This window comes from Tachypleus tridentatus, chromosome 2 (assembly GCF_004210375.1).
Source record: "Tachypleus tridentatus isolate NWPU-2018 chromosome 2, ASM421037v1, whole genome shotgun sequence".
Taxonomy (NCBI): Eukaryota; Metazoa; Arthropoda; class Merostomata; order Xiphosura; family Limulidae; genus Tachypleus; species Tachypleus tridentatus.
Window position 1 is genome coordinate 28,491,752 of NC_134826.1, and position 16,777 is coordinate 28,508,528.

A 16,777-nucleotide genomic window follows, 5' to 3' on the forward strand; every position below is an offset into this window, starting at 1 on the left:
AACACTTTATTCTTACTATCCAGAATTTTCAAACTACCTCAGTCAAAACATTCAAATCAAATTTATGTTATCCTGGATGACATAAATTATCATAGACAAGCATCCCCAGAATTCTTATATTTTAAATTTACTTTGTGGAATATTGCTTGGTTTATGCTGCTGCTTTCTTATAGAAGTCATCCAAAATCAAATTATTTTCCAGATTTGCAACAGTTTGAACAAAATAAGCTTTTCTTGCTTAGCATGTGTAATCCAGTGAGTAGCAATTACCTCCACATACAGCTTCAACTTCTAAACATGATAACCTCTAGTGATCATGACACAGTCAGAATAATTTTAAGCTTCCATAAAGCTGACTGATCTTTTTATAGGCTTCACGTTGAAAGAAATGTATCAAATTTTAATCTGGATCTTTTCTCTATTGATCATATTAATTCACAGACAACCAACAATTCTTTTAAATGCTCTCATTTCTGCCACTTCCTTACATGTCCCAGCTTATCACTGTATGTCATAAAGACCATCTTTATCTTAAGAACCAATGGATCTCTTACATCCATCCTCACTATTGTCACTGTCATGATTAAGTTATAGAGATCTCTAATTTTGTATGATGGTCAAGAGGCATTTATGGCACCAGATAGTAATCAGCTTTGACATTTTTCAAATCCTTGCAAATATTGAATCACATTTGAACTCCTGATTGGACAAAAATGTTACCCTAGACAACTGGTTCTCAGTAACGTTTCTGTACCTACTTCCTCACTTGACAAAGCTAATGTTTCTGCCTCATTCAATGAAACTAATGTTACAGATTTGGAACAACATTTTTCTCAACTGTAAAGGTACAACATATATAAAAAATTCTTCACTTGACTGAAAATTCTATTCCTGAATTTACTCCCACCAGTGCAGCACATGTTTTGGATTACAGTTATGTAAATGCAACCATCACACTTACTCCAGAATTTCCAGCTATCTCTGAAGAATAGCCATAACTCTTCTCCTGACTCAGAATGCTTTTGTTAAGTTCCTTCATTTTCTGCTTGCAACATTAGAACTTTTTTCTTCAGTTTATACTTTGCTTCAATTCCTGGAAAAAAAATTATCTCATTTCACTTTTCCTAAAACCCAATAATCTCCAGCAGCTATTAGTTTTTATCATTCTATAACTTAGTAAAACTTTGATTGCATTTTAGTTTATCATTTCTACATATTTATTGCTTATCACCACTTACTACCACCTCCTCAAACTGAGTTTCACCCACAGCAATTGACAATAGACTACCCTCTGAAATTATCAAATTCAGTCTTCAGTCATTTTAATCAGCCTTTTTGTGTGTTTATTTTTGATTCTGAGTGAGTTTTCAACTTTGTCTGATACCATGGTCTAATCGACAAATGTTGAAGTTTCAAACTACCACTTACTTAAATCCAAATTAACAGGTAATTTGTGGACGAAGTGCAGCTATGTCTCTTGAGAAGATTCTTTCTTAGTCCTTTGATTTTTCTGCTGGGGTTCCATAAGGCTAAATTCTATCATCTCTACTCTTTGTTCTTTATGTTGCTGAAATGCCTAGGCAGATGTATCCTGTTGGATTATATCAATATTTCAATGATACTGCAAGGTTATGATTATTCTTAATAAAGTTACTCTGGTTGCATAAAACACATTCTTGACTTGGAGTCATCACTAGCATTTTATAAGTGATTCCTTGAAAAGAAGAGCATTTTTTTTTGTCATAAAAAGAGTAAGTTTAGTTCATGCCAAAACTCTTTATTATTTGGCATCACCATTGACAATGCTCGGTTCCAGTTCACTAACACTAGAATGTAAGTGTTATAATCCATAAACGTCTGACTTGAAAAGTCCAGACAGTGACACTTAATCACAAAAATTACTAAACATCTTAATATCTTACAATACCTAACATGATTCACTTGATTCATATACAAATATGTCCTTTGTCCAACCATGCATTACATACAAATCTTGCTACCCAGATTTCTTCTTCTCCTATCTTTTATAGTCGCCTTTAAATTTTAGTATGATGTGTCCTATGGGTAGCTCTCAATGATAGATGTCCTAGTCCTTCAAAAGAAATGTATGATCAAATCATTTTGCTTCCATATATATATATCCACATATGTTCTCTCTATCAAATTTGGTCTGGCATGATCTGGTGATTAGAACATTTGACTCACAATTTGCGAGTCATGGGTTTGAATCTTCTTATTGAACATACTTTTGCATTTATATGGACATTGTAATGTGTCAGCTAATCTCACAATTCTTTGGTAAAAGAGTAGCTTTAGAATTGGTGTGGGTTGCACTGAGTAACTGTTTTCATTCAATAAACAAAGAATGAATAAACAAATAAACAAACTATTAGATTATCGTATTTTAAATATATACTATATGGCCAAAAGTATGTGGACCCCCAACCATCACACCCATATGTGTTTGATGAACATCTCACTCCAAAACCATGGGCATTGACATGTTGGTCCTCCTTGGTTGCTATAATAGCCTTCGCTCTTCTGGGAAGGCTTTTCACTAGATTTTGTAACATGACTACATGGATTCGCTCCTATAGAGTCGTAAAAGCATTAGTAAGGTTGGGCATTGATGTCGAGCAAGGAGGCCTGACTCTCAGTTGGCATTCTTATTAATCCTAAAGGTGTTTGATAGGGTTGAGGTTAGGGCCCTGTGCAGGCCAGTCAAGTTCTTCCTCACCAACCTTGGCAAAGCATGTCTTTATGGACCTCGCTTTGAGCATTGGGGCATTGTCATGATGAACAAAAAAGGGCCTTCATTAAACTGTTGTAACAAAGCTGGGAGCACACAATTCTCCAGAATGTCATTGAATGCTGTAACATTAAGATTTCCCTTCACTGGAACTAAAGAGCCTAGCCCAAACCATGAAAAACAGCCCCAGACCATTATTCCTCCTCCATAAAACTTTACAGTTGGCATTATGCATTCAGACAGGTAGCATACTCCTGGCATCTGTCAAACCCAGACTTGTCTATCAGACTGACAAATAGTGAAGCGTGATTCATCACTCTAGAGAACATTTTTACAACTGCTCCAGAGTCCAATGGCTTTATACCACTCCAGCCATTTGCTTGGCATTGTGCATGGTGATATTAGGCTTGTGTGCAGCTGTTTGGCTATGGAAACCCATCGCATGAAGCTCCCAACAAACAGTTCTTATGCTGATGTTGCTTCCAGAGGCAGTTTGGAACTCGGTAGTATGTGTTGCAACTGTGGACAAACAATTTTTACTCACTTCAGCACTCGGCGATCCCGTTCTGTGAGCTTGTGTGGCCTACCAATTCGTGGCTGAGCTGTTGTTTCTCCTATGGGTGTGGCTGAAATAGCCGAACTCACTAATTAGAAGGGGTGTCCACATACAGGATGTTCGGAAAGTCACTGTGTAGTTTTGTATTAAATATTTTAACAGCATTCATTCAGTCTATTTCAAGCCAGCAACTGATAGCGGTGTTTAGAAACAAAATAAGAATGATCCAAGTCTGTATTGATGCCAACGGGGGTCACTTTCAACATTGTTTATAATTGTCATTCATATTTACCTCCTGTATTCTATATTGAAACATGTTTGTTAATAAATATATAAGTGTACAGTGACTTTCCGAACACCCTGTACTTTTGGACATGTTGTGTATATCCAGTCAGAATTCTCATTTTTCAAGGATGCTTTAGTTCCATCAAACCTATGCCAAATGAACACGATATATATCCAGATAGCCGAATTACTCTTTTCTTTGAAACTTTCTCCTCTTGTTCTCTTTCTGACACATAAAACAACTTCATTTCCAAATCATAATGTCGTATACTTACACTGCACAACAATGTTTTTGTTTCTTGAACACTGTTGGGTATTCCTTATAGATTTTTGGCTGATGATCACGAAAATCACATCCAAATAAAGTACCGTTTTATCGAAATCTCCAGTTTGTTTGTTTTGGAATTTCGCACAAAGCTACTCGAGGGCTATCTGTGCTAGCCGTCCCTAATTTAGCAGTGTAAGACTAGAGGGAAGGCAGCTAGTCATCATCACCCACCGCCAACTCTTGGGCTACTCTTTTACCAACGAATAGTGGGATTGACCGTCACATTATAATGTCCCCACAGCTGAAAGAGGGAGTATGTTTGGTGAAGTGGGAGATTTGAACCCACAACCCTCAAACTGGAAATCAAGCATCCTACCTAACCACCTGGCCACCCGAAATAAAATTCTTCATTTTTACGACTGAATAAAAATTGGCTTCTGAAATACATAATAGATGGCAATCGTATCCCATCTAATAATTTAATTGTAGTACTTAATACTCTTAAAAATATTGATTTGTCTGGTGCAGAAAAGTTTTAAAAAATATATATTTCTCTGTGTGTGGCTCCCAGTCTGGGAACCGTTGAATTACATCACATATCTGGCAAGTGGTAGAAAGCAATCTCGAAAGAACGTGTGTAAACACCCCAGCTAGTACAGCGTAAGTCTACTGATTTACAACGCTAAAATTAGGGGTTCGATTCCCCTCGGTAGACTCAGCAGAAATCCCCATGCGGCTTTGCTATAGGAAAAACACACACACGTGTATAAACTTTTCACAATGATTAAACCAGTGTGAATAACAGCTAGAATGTGATAAAGACAAATAAGTTCAAAAGAAAATTAAGAACTCAAACCATGAAATAACTTAACGGGAAAGAATTAATCAATAATTGAAATTAATTATTTTTAAATTGCTACTTATTTACAAAATGAGTAACATAAGCATAAAGTAAAGAAGGGAACCCAAAAATGACAAAAAAAACTGATCATTTTATTTTGCTATATCTGAAGAAACAACAGTTGGCAAGTGGTTGAAAGAAATCAAAAGAGATAACCAATAATGTAAGATAAAGAACGAACTAACAAAAGTGTGTTTTGTGTTTCGCACAAAGCTACTCGATGGCTATCTGTGCTAGCCGTCCCTAATTTAGCAATGTAAGACTAGAGGGAAGGCAGCTAGTCATCACCACCCACCGCCAACTCTTGGGCTACTCTTTTACCAACGAATAGTTGGATTGAACGTCACATTATAACGCCCCCACGGCTGAAAGGGCGAGCATGTTTGACGCGACGGGGATGCGACCCTCGGATTACGAGTCGCACACCTTAACGCGCTTGGCCATGCTGGGCCACTAACAAAAGAGGCTATTGTTTTTGCATGTTTAAAAAAAAACAGTTAAAGTAAGAAGATAATACTGGATTTTATCATCTTTGATACAGATTAACAGCCACAAAATATACATGATTAAGGAAGGTTTACCTTAGTAAATCATGGTGTTATTTACCTACTTCAGTAAACTAAATCAACCTGAAAACAGATTTCCAGAAGTTGGCTACTTTTGAAAATTAAATATATGGAAAAGTGGTACATCCATGGTTGGTATATCCTTTAAAACTAGACATTTGTTTTATTGCAATATATTATGGTGACTAGAAACTGTAGCTAGCTAATGAATTTATTTTGTTCCTCACTATATATTATGCATGAAATCTATTATAAGATAGAAGGAATTCAGCATATAAACAGAAACTTAGCACATACAACTTCCAAACTGGTTTTCACGGGTGACTTTTTTGACGATGATCATTTGTAAATTCTCTTGTGCATTTTACTGGAAACTGATATTATTAGTACAAACAATAAACAGAAATATTTAAATAAGGACTATAACAGACTAAAGTACACAAAATGGTCTGTATGTAATGTTTGAAGAAAACAATGTAGGAACTTCAAAATTAGCTTTATTAACGCCTCAATGGCCACATTCAAGACCCAAAACAACACCTGGTTTTTGCTTTCTAGCTTTCTTTGTATTTTTTTAAAACCTTTCTTTGCCTTTTTTTTTCCTTCTCTTGAATAACTTTTAATTGCGGTCACATCCACACTGACCAAATTTATTATACATGAGTAATTAGTATTCCACTCTTCCGCCCACAGGATGCTACCTCTTACTGCTCAGCTGCATAAGAGGAGAAGAGGTAGTCAATTATATCATAATTGTTTTCATAGATTCACATATTGCCACCAGGGACACTATTAGGACACTTTGCTTGGCGGCCATCGCAGGCAGCTGTACTGGATGATTACGTAACCGTACTACAAAGTGGAGGAGGAATTACAAGACTGCTATGAAATGATAATTCATTCAGTACATATCTCGTTAATTTGAAAGATAATTAAATAATCCTGAAAAGGATGTTTAACTCTAATTTGTTAGTTGATTAAATCATTTATAAATAAATCAAATCCCAAAAAAGGGATGTTTAACATTAATTCATTAGTTAATTAATTCTTTATAAAAATAATGCTTAATACTAATTCATTAGTTAATTAAATCATTTATGATTAATTTGTCTTGAAGAGGATGTTCATCATTAAATTACTAATTATATTTCCTTACGATTTATGTGTCCTGAAAAGGCAATAGAATAATTAAAACTTATTATTTAAATACCAATAAAGTCATTAAAGATATTCGGTACTAATTTATTAGTTAATTATATTTTACTGTTCTTAAAAGACAATACAATAATTAAAACTTACACAATCAAGTGCCCAAAGATTATCAGTAACAATAATATAATAAAATGTCAAAAACATTATTTAACCTAGCATATTTGAATGAGATCACAACGTACATTTTACCACACGTACACACCGTACTGCCTATAGGTTTAAATTGCCCTAAAAAGGTGATATCATGTGGTAATTAAAACTTGCACTTTTACTAATTTGACACAACAATTTACACCATCAGTAAAATGTTAATTATGTAATAACACTTTTGCTAATTTGACTTTATAACTTGATAAAATATTTTTTACACGTGATACTTTTATGTTTTACAAAGGAAGATACTACATTTCCACACATGATCAGTGCCCATATTAAAACTGTTATTTAAGGAGTGTCCGTAGAATTTTAACAAATGTGCTGTGACAGTTCTTTCAAATATGATCAATGTCTTGATTTAGTTATGTTATAACCATTATTTTAACATATGTACTAATAAAACTTGCTACAAATAAACATAATAAACGGATTACATACTGTTTATCCATCCATTTCTATAAAGCCATTGAACATTGGCAAACATACACGTGTTGTCACAATAATTTATTCTTACAATAGCTGTGTATATGCATATTATAGTTTGACATTAGTTCAGATTCACAGAGACTTATTAAATTTGTGAACATATAACAGAAAATGGAATAGAAACAAAATGTGCGACATTCTATATTTTAGCCACTTGTTTACATGTGATTTTTTAGTGTCTTAGCATTGGACAGTCTGAAAGTTCCAGCGTGTTAAATAACAGTAACGTTAATCAATGAGTTGACCATTTATCATATTTAGTTGTAGAGCAGGGGTGTGCAACATTTTTCGTCGGTGGGCCATATAACCAACTTCATCAATCAAGCGGGGCCACTTAAAAAACAAGCTTATTCGTGTACATGCACAATAAATTAAAAAATATTCTCAAAATGCAAGCAATAATATTTTATATTTTTGCATGAGTGATCATTTTAGTGCGACACTTGAAAGTTAGAGTCCTTGCAGAGCTTGTCAATATCAGCTTTGACAGAAGTGGTTGCCACTCTTAACTGACTGGTCAAATGTTCATAAGTCAGCTGACTTCTACATTTGGTTTTGATGAGCTTCATTTTGGAGAAAAATTGCTCACAGCAGTAGGTGCTACCAAAAAGGGAGGCAATTCTTTTGTGCATGACGGGACAAATTGGGAAACTTTTCACGTACACAGAGTTTGTAAAAGTCTAGCAAACTGTTTTCAGAGAATTTCCTTTTAGTGTCCATGTCAGCCTGCAGTTCAATGAGTTCCATTTGGCAATCATCAGGACTGTCTTCCACTGCCAAATCAAAAGGTTGAGCGAACAATTTCAATCTAATTTCAGTTTGTCTGAAATCTGGAAATTTGTTTGCAAACTCATCACGCAGCTTTTGTACACTGGTTCCATATTTGGTGCAATCCAGATTAGGAAATTCCAGTTTCCTGGTTGCAAGACATGTAAAATGGGTCAATATGGCTCTTCTCAACTGAACCTGGAAAAGTTCCAATTTCTTCTCAAAAGCACAAATATGCTCAAACAACTTATTCACAAGTTGACTTTTCCCTTGTAGTTTTAAGTTTAAATCAGACAGATGCTGTGTAATGTCTGTGAGGAATGCTAAGTCATTCAGCCAGTTCTCATTGCTCAAGAAGTCCACATTCTGACGTTTGCTCTCCATGAAGAACTTAATCTCCTCTCGCAGATTCCAGAATCTCTTCAAAGTAGCAGCTCTACTAAGGCAACGTACAGCAGAGAAGTACAAAACATCTGAATACTCACTGTCCAGCTCATCTAAAAAAGTTTTAAATTGTCGATGATTTAATCCTCGTGTTCGAATATAATTTACGCATTGGACGACATTTTTAATGACTTCTGCAAAATCCAGAACTTTGGTGCACAAGCTCTCTTGGTGAATAATGCAATGGCTTACAACTACGTCTTGTGCTCCAATTGCAGTTAGAAATTTCTTGGTGAATCCATTTGTCCTACCTGTCATGGAAGGAGCGCCATCTGTTGTAACACCACATAATTTATAAGGATTCAGTTCAAACTTTTCTACAACCTTAAGCACTTGTTCACAAATATCCTGTCCTGTGGTTGTGGAGGAAAGGCTTGCCATATCTAAAACTCTTCGAAAACATCAAAGCCTGCAGTAACAGCTCTGATGAAAATGACAAGTTGGGATGTGTCATTGATATCAGTGCTTTCATCCAAAGCCAGACTGAAAGCTTCACACGAATTCAATCTCTCTTTCAAAGTTTCTTTGATGTCCTCTGAAAGATCTTTTGTCCTGCGTGAGACAGTAAAGGGAAAGGCTAGTTTGCTCCACCAAATATTTTTTCTCTGGACATGCATATTCTGTGAATATTGTTAAACAATTTTAATAAATTCTCCATTACTGAAAGGCTTTCCCTTTTCTGCCATACATTCACAAAGCTTAAAACTCAGTTTTGTCACCAGTTCTGAATTTTTCTTGAAAGTGGTAAAACACCTTGTTGCTTTTCAATGGATGTTTTTTAAATGTTCAATTTTGTCCTTTCGTGCCTGACCAACAATTTCATCAAACTGGGAGGAGTGCTTAGTTGCGTAATGTCGCTTAATATTGTACTCTTTCATGACTGCAATTGTAGTTTGACAGACGAGGCAGACAACACCTTGATTATGTGGGACAACAAGATATTTTGTGCACCATTCACTGTTGAATAACCTTCCCTCATCATCAATTTTTCGTTTCTTAACTGCTGACATTTTACTAGCCCTGAAATCAAAACAAAAATTATTCTCACGAAAATAGCAAAGTAGAAAAAACATAGAATTTATTTACACATGGAACCTCTTATGGACAGAAACACATGTTTCTAAATTGGCATCCCGATCATAGCCTTCCGGTACTTAAATTAATTGAGAATAGCAAAATACAGTGTGACCTCGCCTATTCGCGGTTCGCCATTCGCGGCCCCGCATATTCGCGGGTTATGCGCGAACTGCGTTTTTTGTAGGTCACAGAGACTGAAAGGGCTTTTCGAGGAGATTTCTGTTGTATTTACTCAATCAAGCCGTTTTATCAATTGTCGTCTTCACCAAACAAGATTGGACTGCTATTGGCTGACTGCCTCAACTTCCCAACAACGCAAACGGCAAAGCACAGCCCGGTAACGCACGGTACAATTTAGTGAAATACATAACAGTATGCAATATTGCTACATTATTACTGCATCAATGAGTATAAGTATCATTAGTGTTTGGGAAGCATTTCATATAGTATATAATCGCATACATATACGTTTTAAAACTGCGTCCAATATTCGCGGTTTTTCGCTATTTGCGGGAGGGTAAAGAACGTAACCCCCGCGAATAACGAGGTCACACTGTACATAGAATCAGATGCATCTGAAAGCAAAAAATTTTAATAAATTCAGTAAAGTCACAACAATATGCTAAATAATAATCAATTTACCTTCAATCTCTTGTAGTAACTGTAAAAGGTAATAAAATTTTCACCAATAATGAATGACGGACAGCAGAGGTTAGGGAAAATTGTCGCCAGCGGGCGAAGGCGAGGTTCAGGACATGACGTTGAGTCGTAGACAATAGTGCTAGTGCACGTCACCTATTCATGCCCTAAGGAGGCCGACCAATCGAATTCGGCCTGCTCCTCTCTAGCAAAGATAATTTTAGAAGTTTATCGAGTCGAAGCCTGGGAATCCCGTAGGATCGATGCTTTTAAAAATATTCCATTTGCGTTGGATTACAGATCAGGCCACATGGTTAGATTACAACAACTAGGGCCACACTAAATGGCTTGGTGGGCCGGGTTGTGGCCCGCGGGCCGCCTGTTGCACACCCCTGAATGTAGAGCGATTATTGGATATAATATGATTTGTAAATTGAAATAGTAAGTGTTTCCAAAAATTCTCTGAAAGAAGTTACGTTTTCCATACTTTTATAATATTTATGCATGTATAGAGGTATATTTTACAATGCTCAATGTGTGGTAAATTGTATGTTGTGACCTTATTCAAATGTTAGGTTTTAAATAATGTTTTTGACATTTTATTATATTTTTGTCACTGAAAATCTTTGGACACTTGATTGTGTAAGTTATAATTATTGTATTGTCTTTTTAGAACAGTAAAATGTAATTAACTAATACATTAGTATTGAATATCTTTAATGATAATTGATATTTAAACAATAAGTTTTAATTATTGTATCACCTTTTTAGAACAGTTAAAAGGTAAGGAAATGTAATTAATAATTAATAGTAAACATCCTTTTTAGGACAAATTAATTATAAATGATTTAATTGACTAAGGAATTAGTGTTAAGCAATCTTTGTAGGATTATTCGATTATAAATTACTCAATCAATTATCGAATTAGTGATTTAAACCGACTAATTATAGACATGTTGAAACAAGTACCGAATGATTTATTGTGTTATGGCTATTTCATTCTCTGCTTTGTGAGGCTCTTGCGTAATCATCCATTATGGCCTCCTGTTATGGCGGCCTAGCAACGTGTCCCTAATGACGCGTCTGCTGGTTATAAGATGTGGAACTATGACGTCAATATATTCAAGTACATATCTTTCAGAAGTCGGTATGAGCTGGCGCAATTTTGCAACAAATTGTGCAACTATGTTTTTAATGATGGCATCATTGACTTCTCCTTCCTGATGCAGCCAAACAACGTGAGGTGGCATCCTTTTGGACGGTAGAGTGAAATCTAATAAAATCATATGAAATACGTTTTGTTTTTCTTTTTGCATTTGGAAGTAATAGATTTTTACGTTTTAAATATAATAGCAAAGAATGTAGCAACGTGCTTTTTTTCCAGAAACTGAAAATACAGATCAAAGCAAAGAAAATGAATGTTGAGTAACTTCTATGTGAAAACATATATTAACAAACATTTGATTAGAATGCGTTGATTCATCACTTGGACATCCTTGTTATTTGCGATAGACTTAGAATTCATAAATCCAGATTATGTTTCATAAAAAAAGCAAGAAATAAGTTTAGAGGACACATGTTTAAAATCACATGTGTCTCTATTTCATCGTCGAATAGGAACTGCAACAGTGAGGATTAAATGAGTATTTTTAGAATTTATTATTGGATATATGAAAATAAATTTCCATGTGTAATTTGCAGTAGGTCAACGTAAAACAAAACAAAAAAGAGATAGTCTAGATAAGACCAATGTGTCCTTTTTACGTCTATGAAATAAAATGAAATATATGAGAATGCATACTACATACTACCACAAATTTAATTCTATATTCACTTTATACAGCGTATGAAATGAAGATTTACTTTTGCATTCTTAGATGTTTATATTAACTTTTAGGTTGCATGAAAAGGATAAACCTAGCATAATATTTATTAATATTCATCTTTGCTGATATGTTTTGAAGAAGGAAAAAGTTGGATATACAATTCAAATGACATCCTAAACTATACAATACATATATTGATTTTACTGAAACTATTTACAAAACTAATAATAAAGTACAAAGAACCTTACCTTTGAAAATGTTTGTAAAATAATAGATCTGTAGGTTAAACCTCCACACAAAGCTAGAAAGAACCAATAAAGAAACAAAACACCTGAAGACTTTCTTCCCAATCTTTTATCCCTAAGTATAAGAAAAAAAACCAATACCTGCAAAAAAAACAACTTAATTATGGTCTTGAAATATATTTTGTTTAAAAAAAATAGTAGTAACCACTCACATAAATATGTTAGTTTTTCCTTTATGTTCTTACTAAAAAGTTAATCAATTTTTGAAAAAAGTCATGATCATGTCCTGTCAGTTTTGAAAAATAACTGTTATTTTTCCATTTTTTCTTGAGCCAGGATGTATTAAATTGAATGCAAAGATGACTATATACAATTTTGTATTATGCTTAATTTTTAACTAATACTAGTTAATTGTATGGTTGACATTTTATACTTAGAGTGTTAGTTATGATATTTTTTATCATCTTTTTGGCATAAATCCTATCTTTATAACAACGCAGTAAGTCTCTATGAGCTATTATATTTTGAATATTTAAATTTATTTGTGTAACGTTGCTTTCCATAAGTTAAAACCAGATACATATCCCATTTAATACCTGTAGTTTCCACAATATCTTATATGAACAAGTATTATTTCAATTGTATGTAACTTGTGACCTATCAATTGACTTGTTTTTGTGAGTTATTTATAACTATAATTTGATTATAGCTAATAATGTTTAATTTATCCCAAGCACGGATTTCCTACTCAGTCTCAAACATTATTACTAATATCAAATAGTAATACAGCGGGAACATTGGTGAATAGAAAACACTGGTAGTGCTAGAGCATATTTACAGTAATTTCGTTATTAGCTCAGAAAGGATACTAAGTTATTGAAAAGAGCTCAGAGTAGAACTACTAGAATGATTCTGGAGATAGAAGGGTTATCTTAAAGAAAAAGTTAAGATCTTGTCTTCTATCTTGAGAAAAAAAGTAATAATTGATCTTATTGAAATTTGCATATTAATGAACTTCAATTAAGTTGTACCCTTATTAATAAAGTGTTTTATAGGTCAGTACTTGGACTTTTGCTTTTAATATTTACATTAATACATTATTATTAATGATTCAATAATAAGTAATTATATTGGTAGCATTTATCCTGTAGTTCTACAAATCGAGAATACTTCTCTATCAAATACCGAAAAACATTACGTGTACACTATACTACCAAAAGTTATGGAACACAATTAGTTATGAATAAAACGTTTTTATTGAACGAAATTAATAGCATATGACTCGCCTCTTGCCTTAATAATTGCTTCAGTGCATCGTGAAATATTTTATACTAATTCCTGGTTGAAAACTAATGGTATTGTGCTCCATTCTTCTATTAAAGCATCACTAAGATCCACTACTGAAGATAACCATCTTGAACATTCCCTAATTTTGCATTCCATTTCATCCCAAAGATGTTCGATCGGGTTGGTGTTGAGGCTCCGTGGTAGCCACTGCAACATTCCAATGTTATTCTCTTCAAACCACGCGTTTACAGACCTTACTTTGTGACATAGAATATGTTGGAAGGTGTAAGGGCCGGTATCATAAAATTACTCCTGGCATAGAGGATGTCCATACAACACGTCCATTAAGAGCGGAAAAGTATCTAACATGGCTTGTTGCTCCACAGAACCGATTTTCATTGATTCATGGCCTAGTTTTGGTGTGTGCTGTCCTATTCCAATAGATGATGTACCTTCATTTTTGTTATAAACGGCTTGAGGGCTGCAGTTTTACTGTGGACATTCATATCATGCAGCTCTCGACGTGTTGTGAAAACACTTATGGGATCGAATATGTCTGCTCACATCTCCAAACATAGATTCTCTAAAGTCTAATGGTGAGATGTGGTAATCATCCTTTTCAAGGCATGTCAGCTTTTGTCAGTTAGTATTTTACGACTGCCTGGTATTGTCTGGCTCATTGTTACTTGTGGATTTTCATTTCTTTAGAACATTGCCAACTGTCGACGTGAAAATGTTTAATTGTTTTCCAATAGCATGTACAGTAATTTTTCCCAAATTACATCCAACGATCTTTCCCTCTCTGAAACTCTGTTAGATCTTTTTTTCTTGTACTCATCATTCAACGAAAAAGCTTGGAATGACTTCCGAACGAACCATTTATCAGCTTTTCAAGCCACTTTATTTGCATATTTCGTCATCACGTCGATTTTCCTGCAATCAGAGGTGTGTCCCATGACTTTTGGTAGGATAATTTATAATAAAAGAAATTATTTCTATTTTAAATATATGTTTGTTTTGAATTTCGCGCAAAGCTACACGAGGTCTATCTGCGTTAGCCGTCCCTAATTTAGCAGTGTAAGATTAGAGAGAAGGCAGCTAGTCATCACCTGCCACCGCCAACTCTTGGGTTACTCTTTTTACACTACTAAATTAGGGACGTCTAACGCGGATAGCCCTCGTGTAGCTTTGCGCTAAACTCAAAACAAACGAAACTTATACAATACTCACTACTGTTTGTATATATTTAGAACCATTAAACATCCATCTAGTAGCGTAAGAGAGTTGGAGATAAAAGTTACACTAAGAGCAAAAGGTTGGGCTTAGTATAGTGGCATGTTATCATCTTAGTATGTATGTCCAAGTATTATATTGACAATCTCTTAGATATTGTAAACTTTTTGTAGCATTATAGAATTTTTATTATCTAATGTAAACGTATTAGTAAAAAAAATTAATGTACAGTATTATAATTATATTTTTTTCGTTATACTTTTGTGACAGACCATTTTTCCACAATGTGCTGCAGAAAGCAAAAGGTGGTAAAGATCTGGGATGTTGTGTTTTTGAATATCCACACCTGCTTCTTTTCTCTCTTTTTTTTTTAAGCGTGTAAACCAATGCAGTTTCTGTCTTTCAATTGCTTCAGCTTTACCTCAAAAACCAGGGCGCATTATATTATGACCACCCATATGATTTTAATCCTGTTGATGTATATTTGTCTTTAGCTGTGTTTTTATTTTCTTATTCTTTTAATCTAGTTATACATTTTCATTCTCTACAAAATCAAGTTTTGCACACACACACGCACACACACACATTGTTTTCTTGTTTGCTTTTATAGCCTAATATTTCCCATATGTAGAATAACACTTTTTAATATTGTATTGCTTCTTGAAGACTTGACCAACTCACACGAGTAAGAGTAATTGATTTATTATACTTGATAACACAAATTCGTTTCATGGCAGCTGTTTGTTTTTCGTGCATTGTTAATATTTAGAAATTATTTTGTAGTTGTATCCATTATAGCTGTGAATTATGTTTTCATGTAGGTTATCTACGTGTTGAAGGAATTTTATTTTTTCATACTGACAAGTAAAGCCGCAAAACTAAACGTCATCTACATATCTTAAGTCAAAATGTGAGATACGTAAGTAACTATTGCTGTTGTTCTATGAAGGTTAAGAAACTAGTTAATAAGTACGTGGTAATGGATTTCCCATGGCAAGTCCATTTAACTGAAGGAAGTAGGAATATCTGTATTGAAAAAAAATAAATTAGTTGTAGCAGTTCGATTAGGTGTTCCTCATTTTATGTTTATTCTCTTTTTGGGGACTGGGGATAACATTTCTACAGTAACTTGTATTCCATCATGGCAAATGGGTTGAAGGAATAGGCTTATGACTTCAAAACTAGACATTACGTTACTGACTAAATTATGTAAGAAGTGTTTTGAATAGGATGCTTATTTTGGAAGCATAAGATTCCAAAATTCAGTAACGTATTTACCAAACTTGTGATTTAAAGAGATATAACAAGATATTATTTAATATAATGTTTTAAGTTTTTAAGGACTTCAGGTAAACCGTAGATTTATGAAGCTTTTGGTTGGTTTGTATACAAAAACGATTAAGCTTACAAGTAATTGTTTTTTTGTTCTTTTAATAGTTTTTCAAGCAATTTGGCACAATGTTGGGTTAAGGTTGATAGTTGGTTGAATAGATTTAGATATATCAATCAGTGCATTTGCCATCAAGGAATTATACAGGGTGGCCCGTAAGTCCCTACCCATCCATATGTTACTATGTTATATTCAATTGCGCATGTATTATAACTTTGTTTCTTTTTTTCAGAAAAATATGACCGATGTAAGCCCATTTACACTTGAAGAGCGTATTGTGACAAGTACGTGGGTACATGAGCGCAGCGAGAATGAGGGACACCACACAGATACACTGGATACATAAGATATATGGATGGGTAGGGACTCACGGGCCATCCTCTACTGCTTGGCTGGTAAGGTCACGATAGTTTCCTTTATTGTGTTTTTTTTGGGGGGGGGATAACTTCCTTCGTTAATTCTAAGAGATTTCGGGCCTTTACTTTCTGCTGATCTCAAACTTTGTTTTCTTATTGTTTAGTATATTTGAAGTTTTGATTTTGTTACAAAATTAATCTAGGAAATATTTAATGGACCTGTTTTTGGTTTAGTTGGGAATTGCTCATTAAATTCTTGTTTTGTGGAATGTTGAATATTTCCGGTAATTCTTCATTGCTCTGCTATTAATTAGGCGGGTATTTTTCTTGTGT

General features: G+C 34.3%; 1 protein-coding gene across 2 annotated transcripts in view; it reads right to left on the reverse strand.

Annotated features, from left to right (window-relative positions):
- The window catches only part of LOC143239984 (multidrug resistance-associated protein 1-like), a 178,163-nt gene that overhangs the window by 148,516 nt on the left and 12,870 nt on the right, over nt 1-16,777 (reverse strand). For both annotated transcript variants that reach the window (XM_076481725.1, XM_076481716.1), the window contains exon 4: nt 12,182-12,319. In XM_076481725.1, the coding sequence (XP_076337840.1) occupies nt 12,182-12,319 (138 nt within the window). The remainder of the gene's footprint in view (nt 1-12,181; nt 12,320-16,777) is intronic.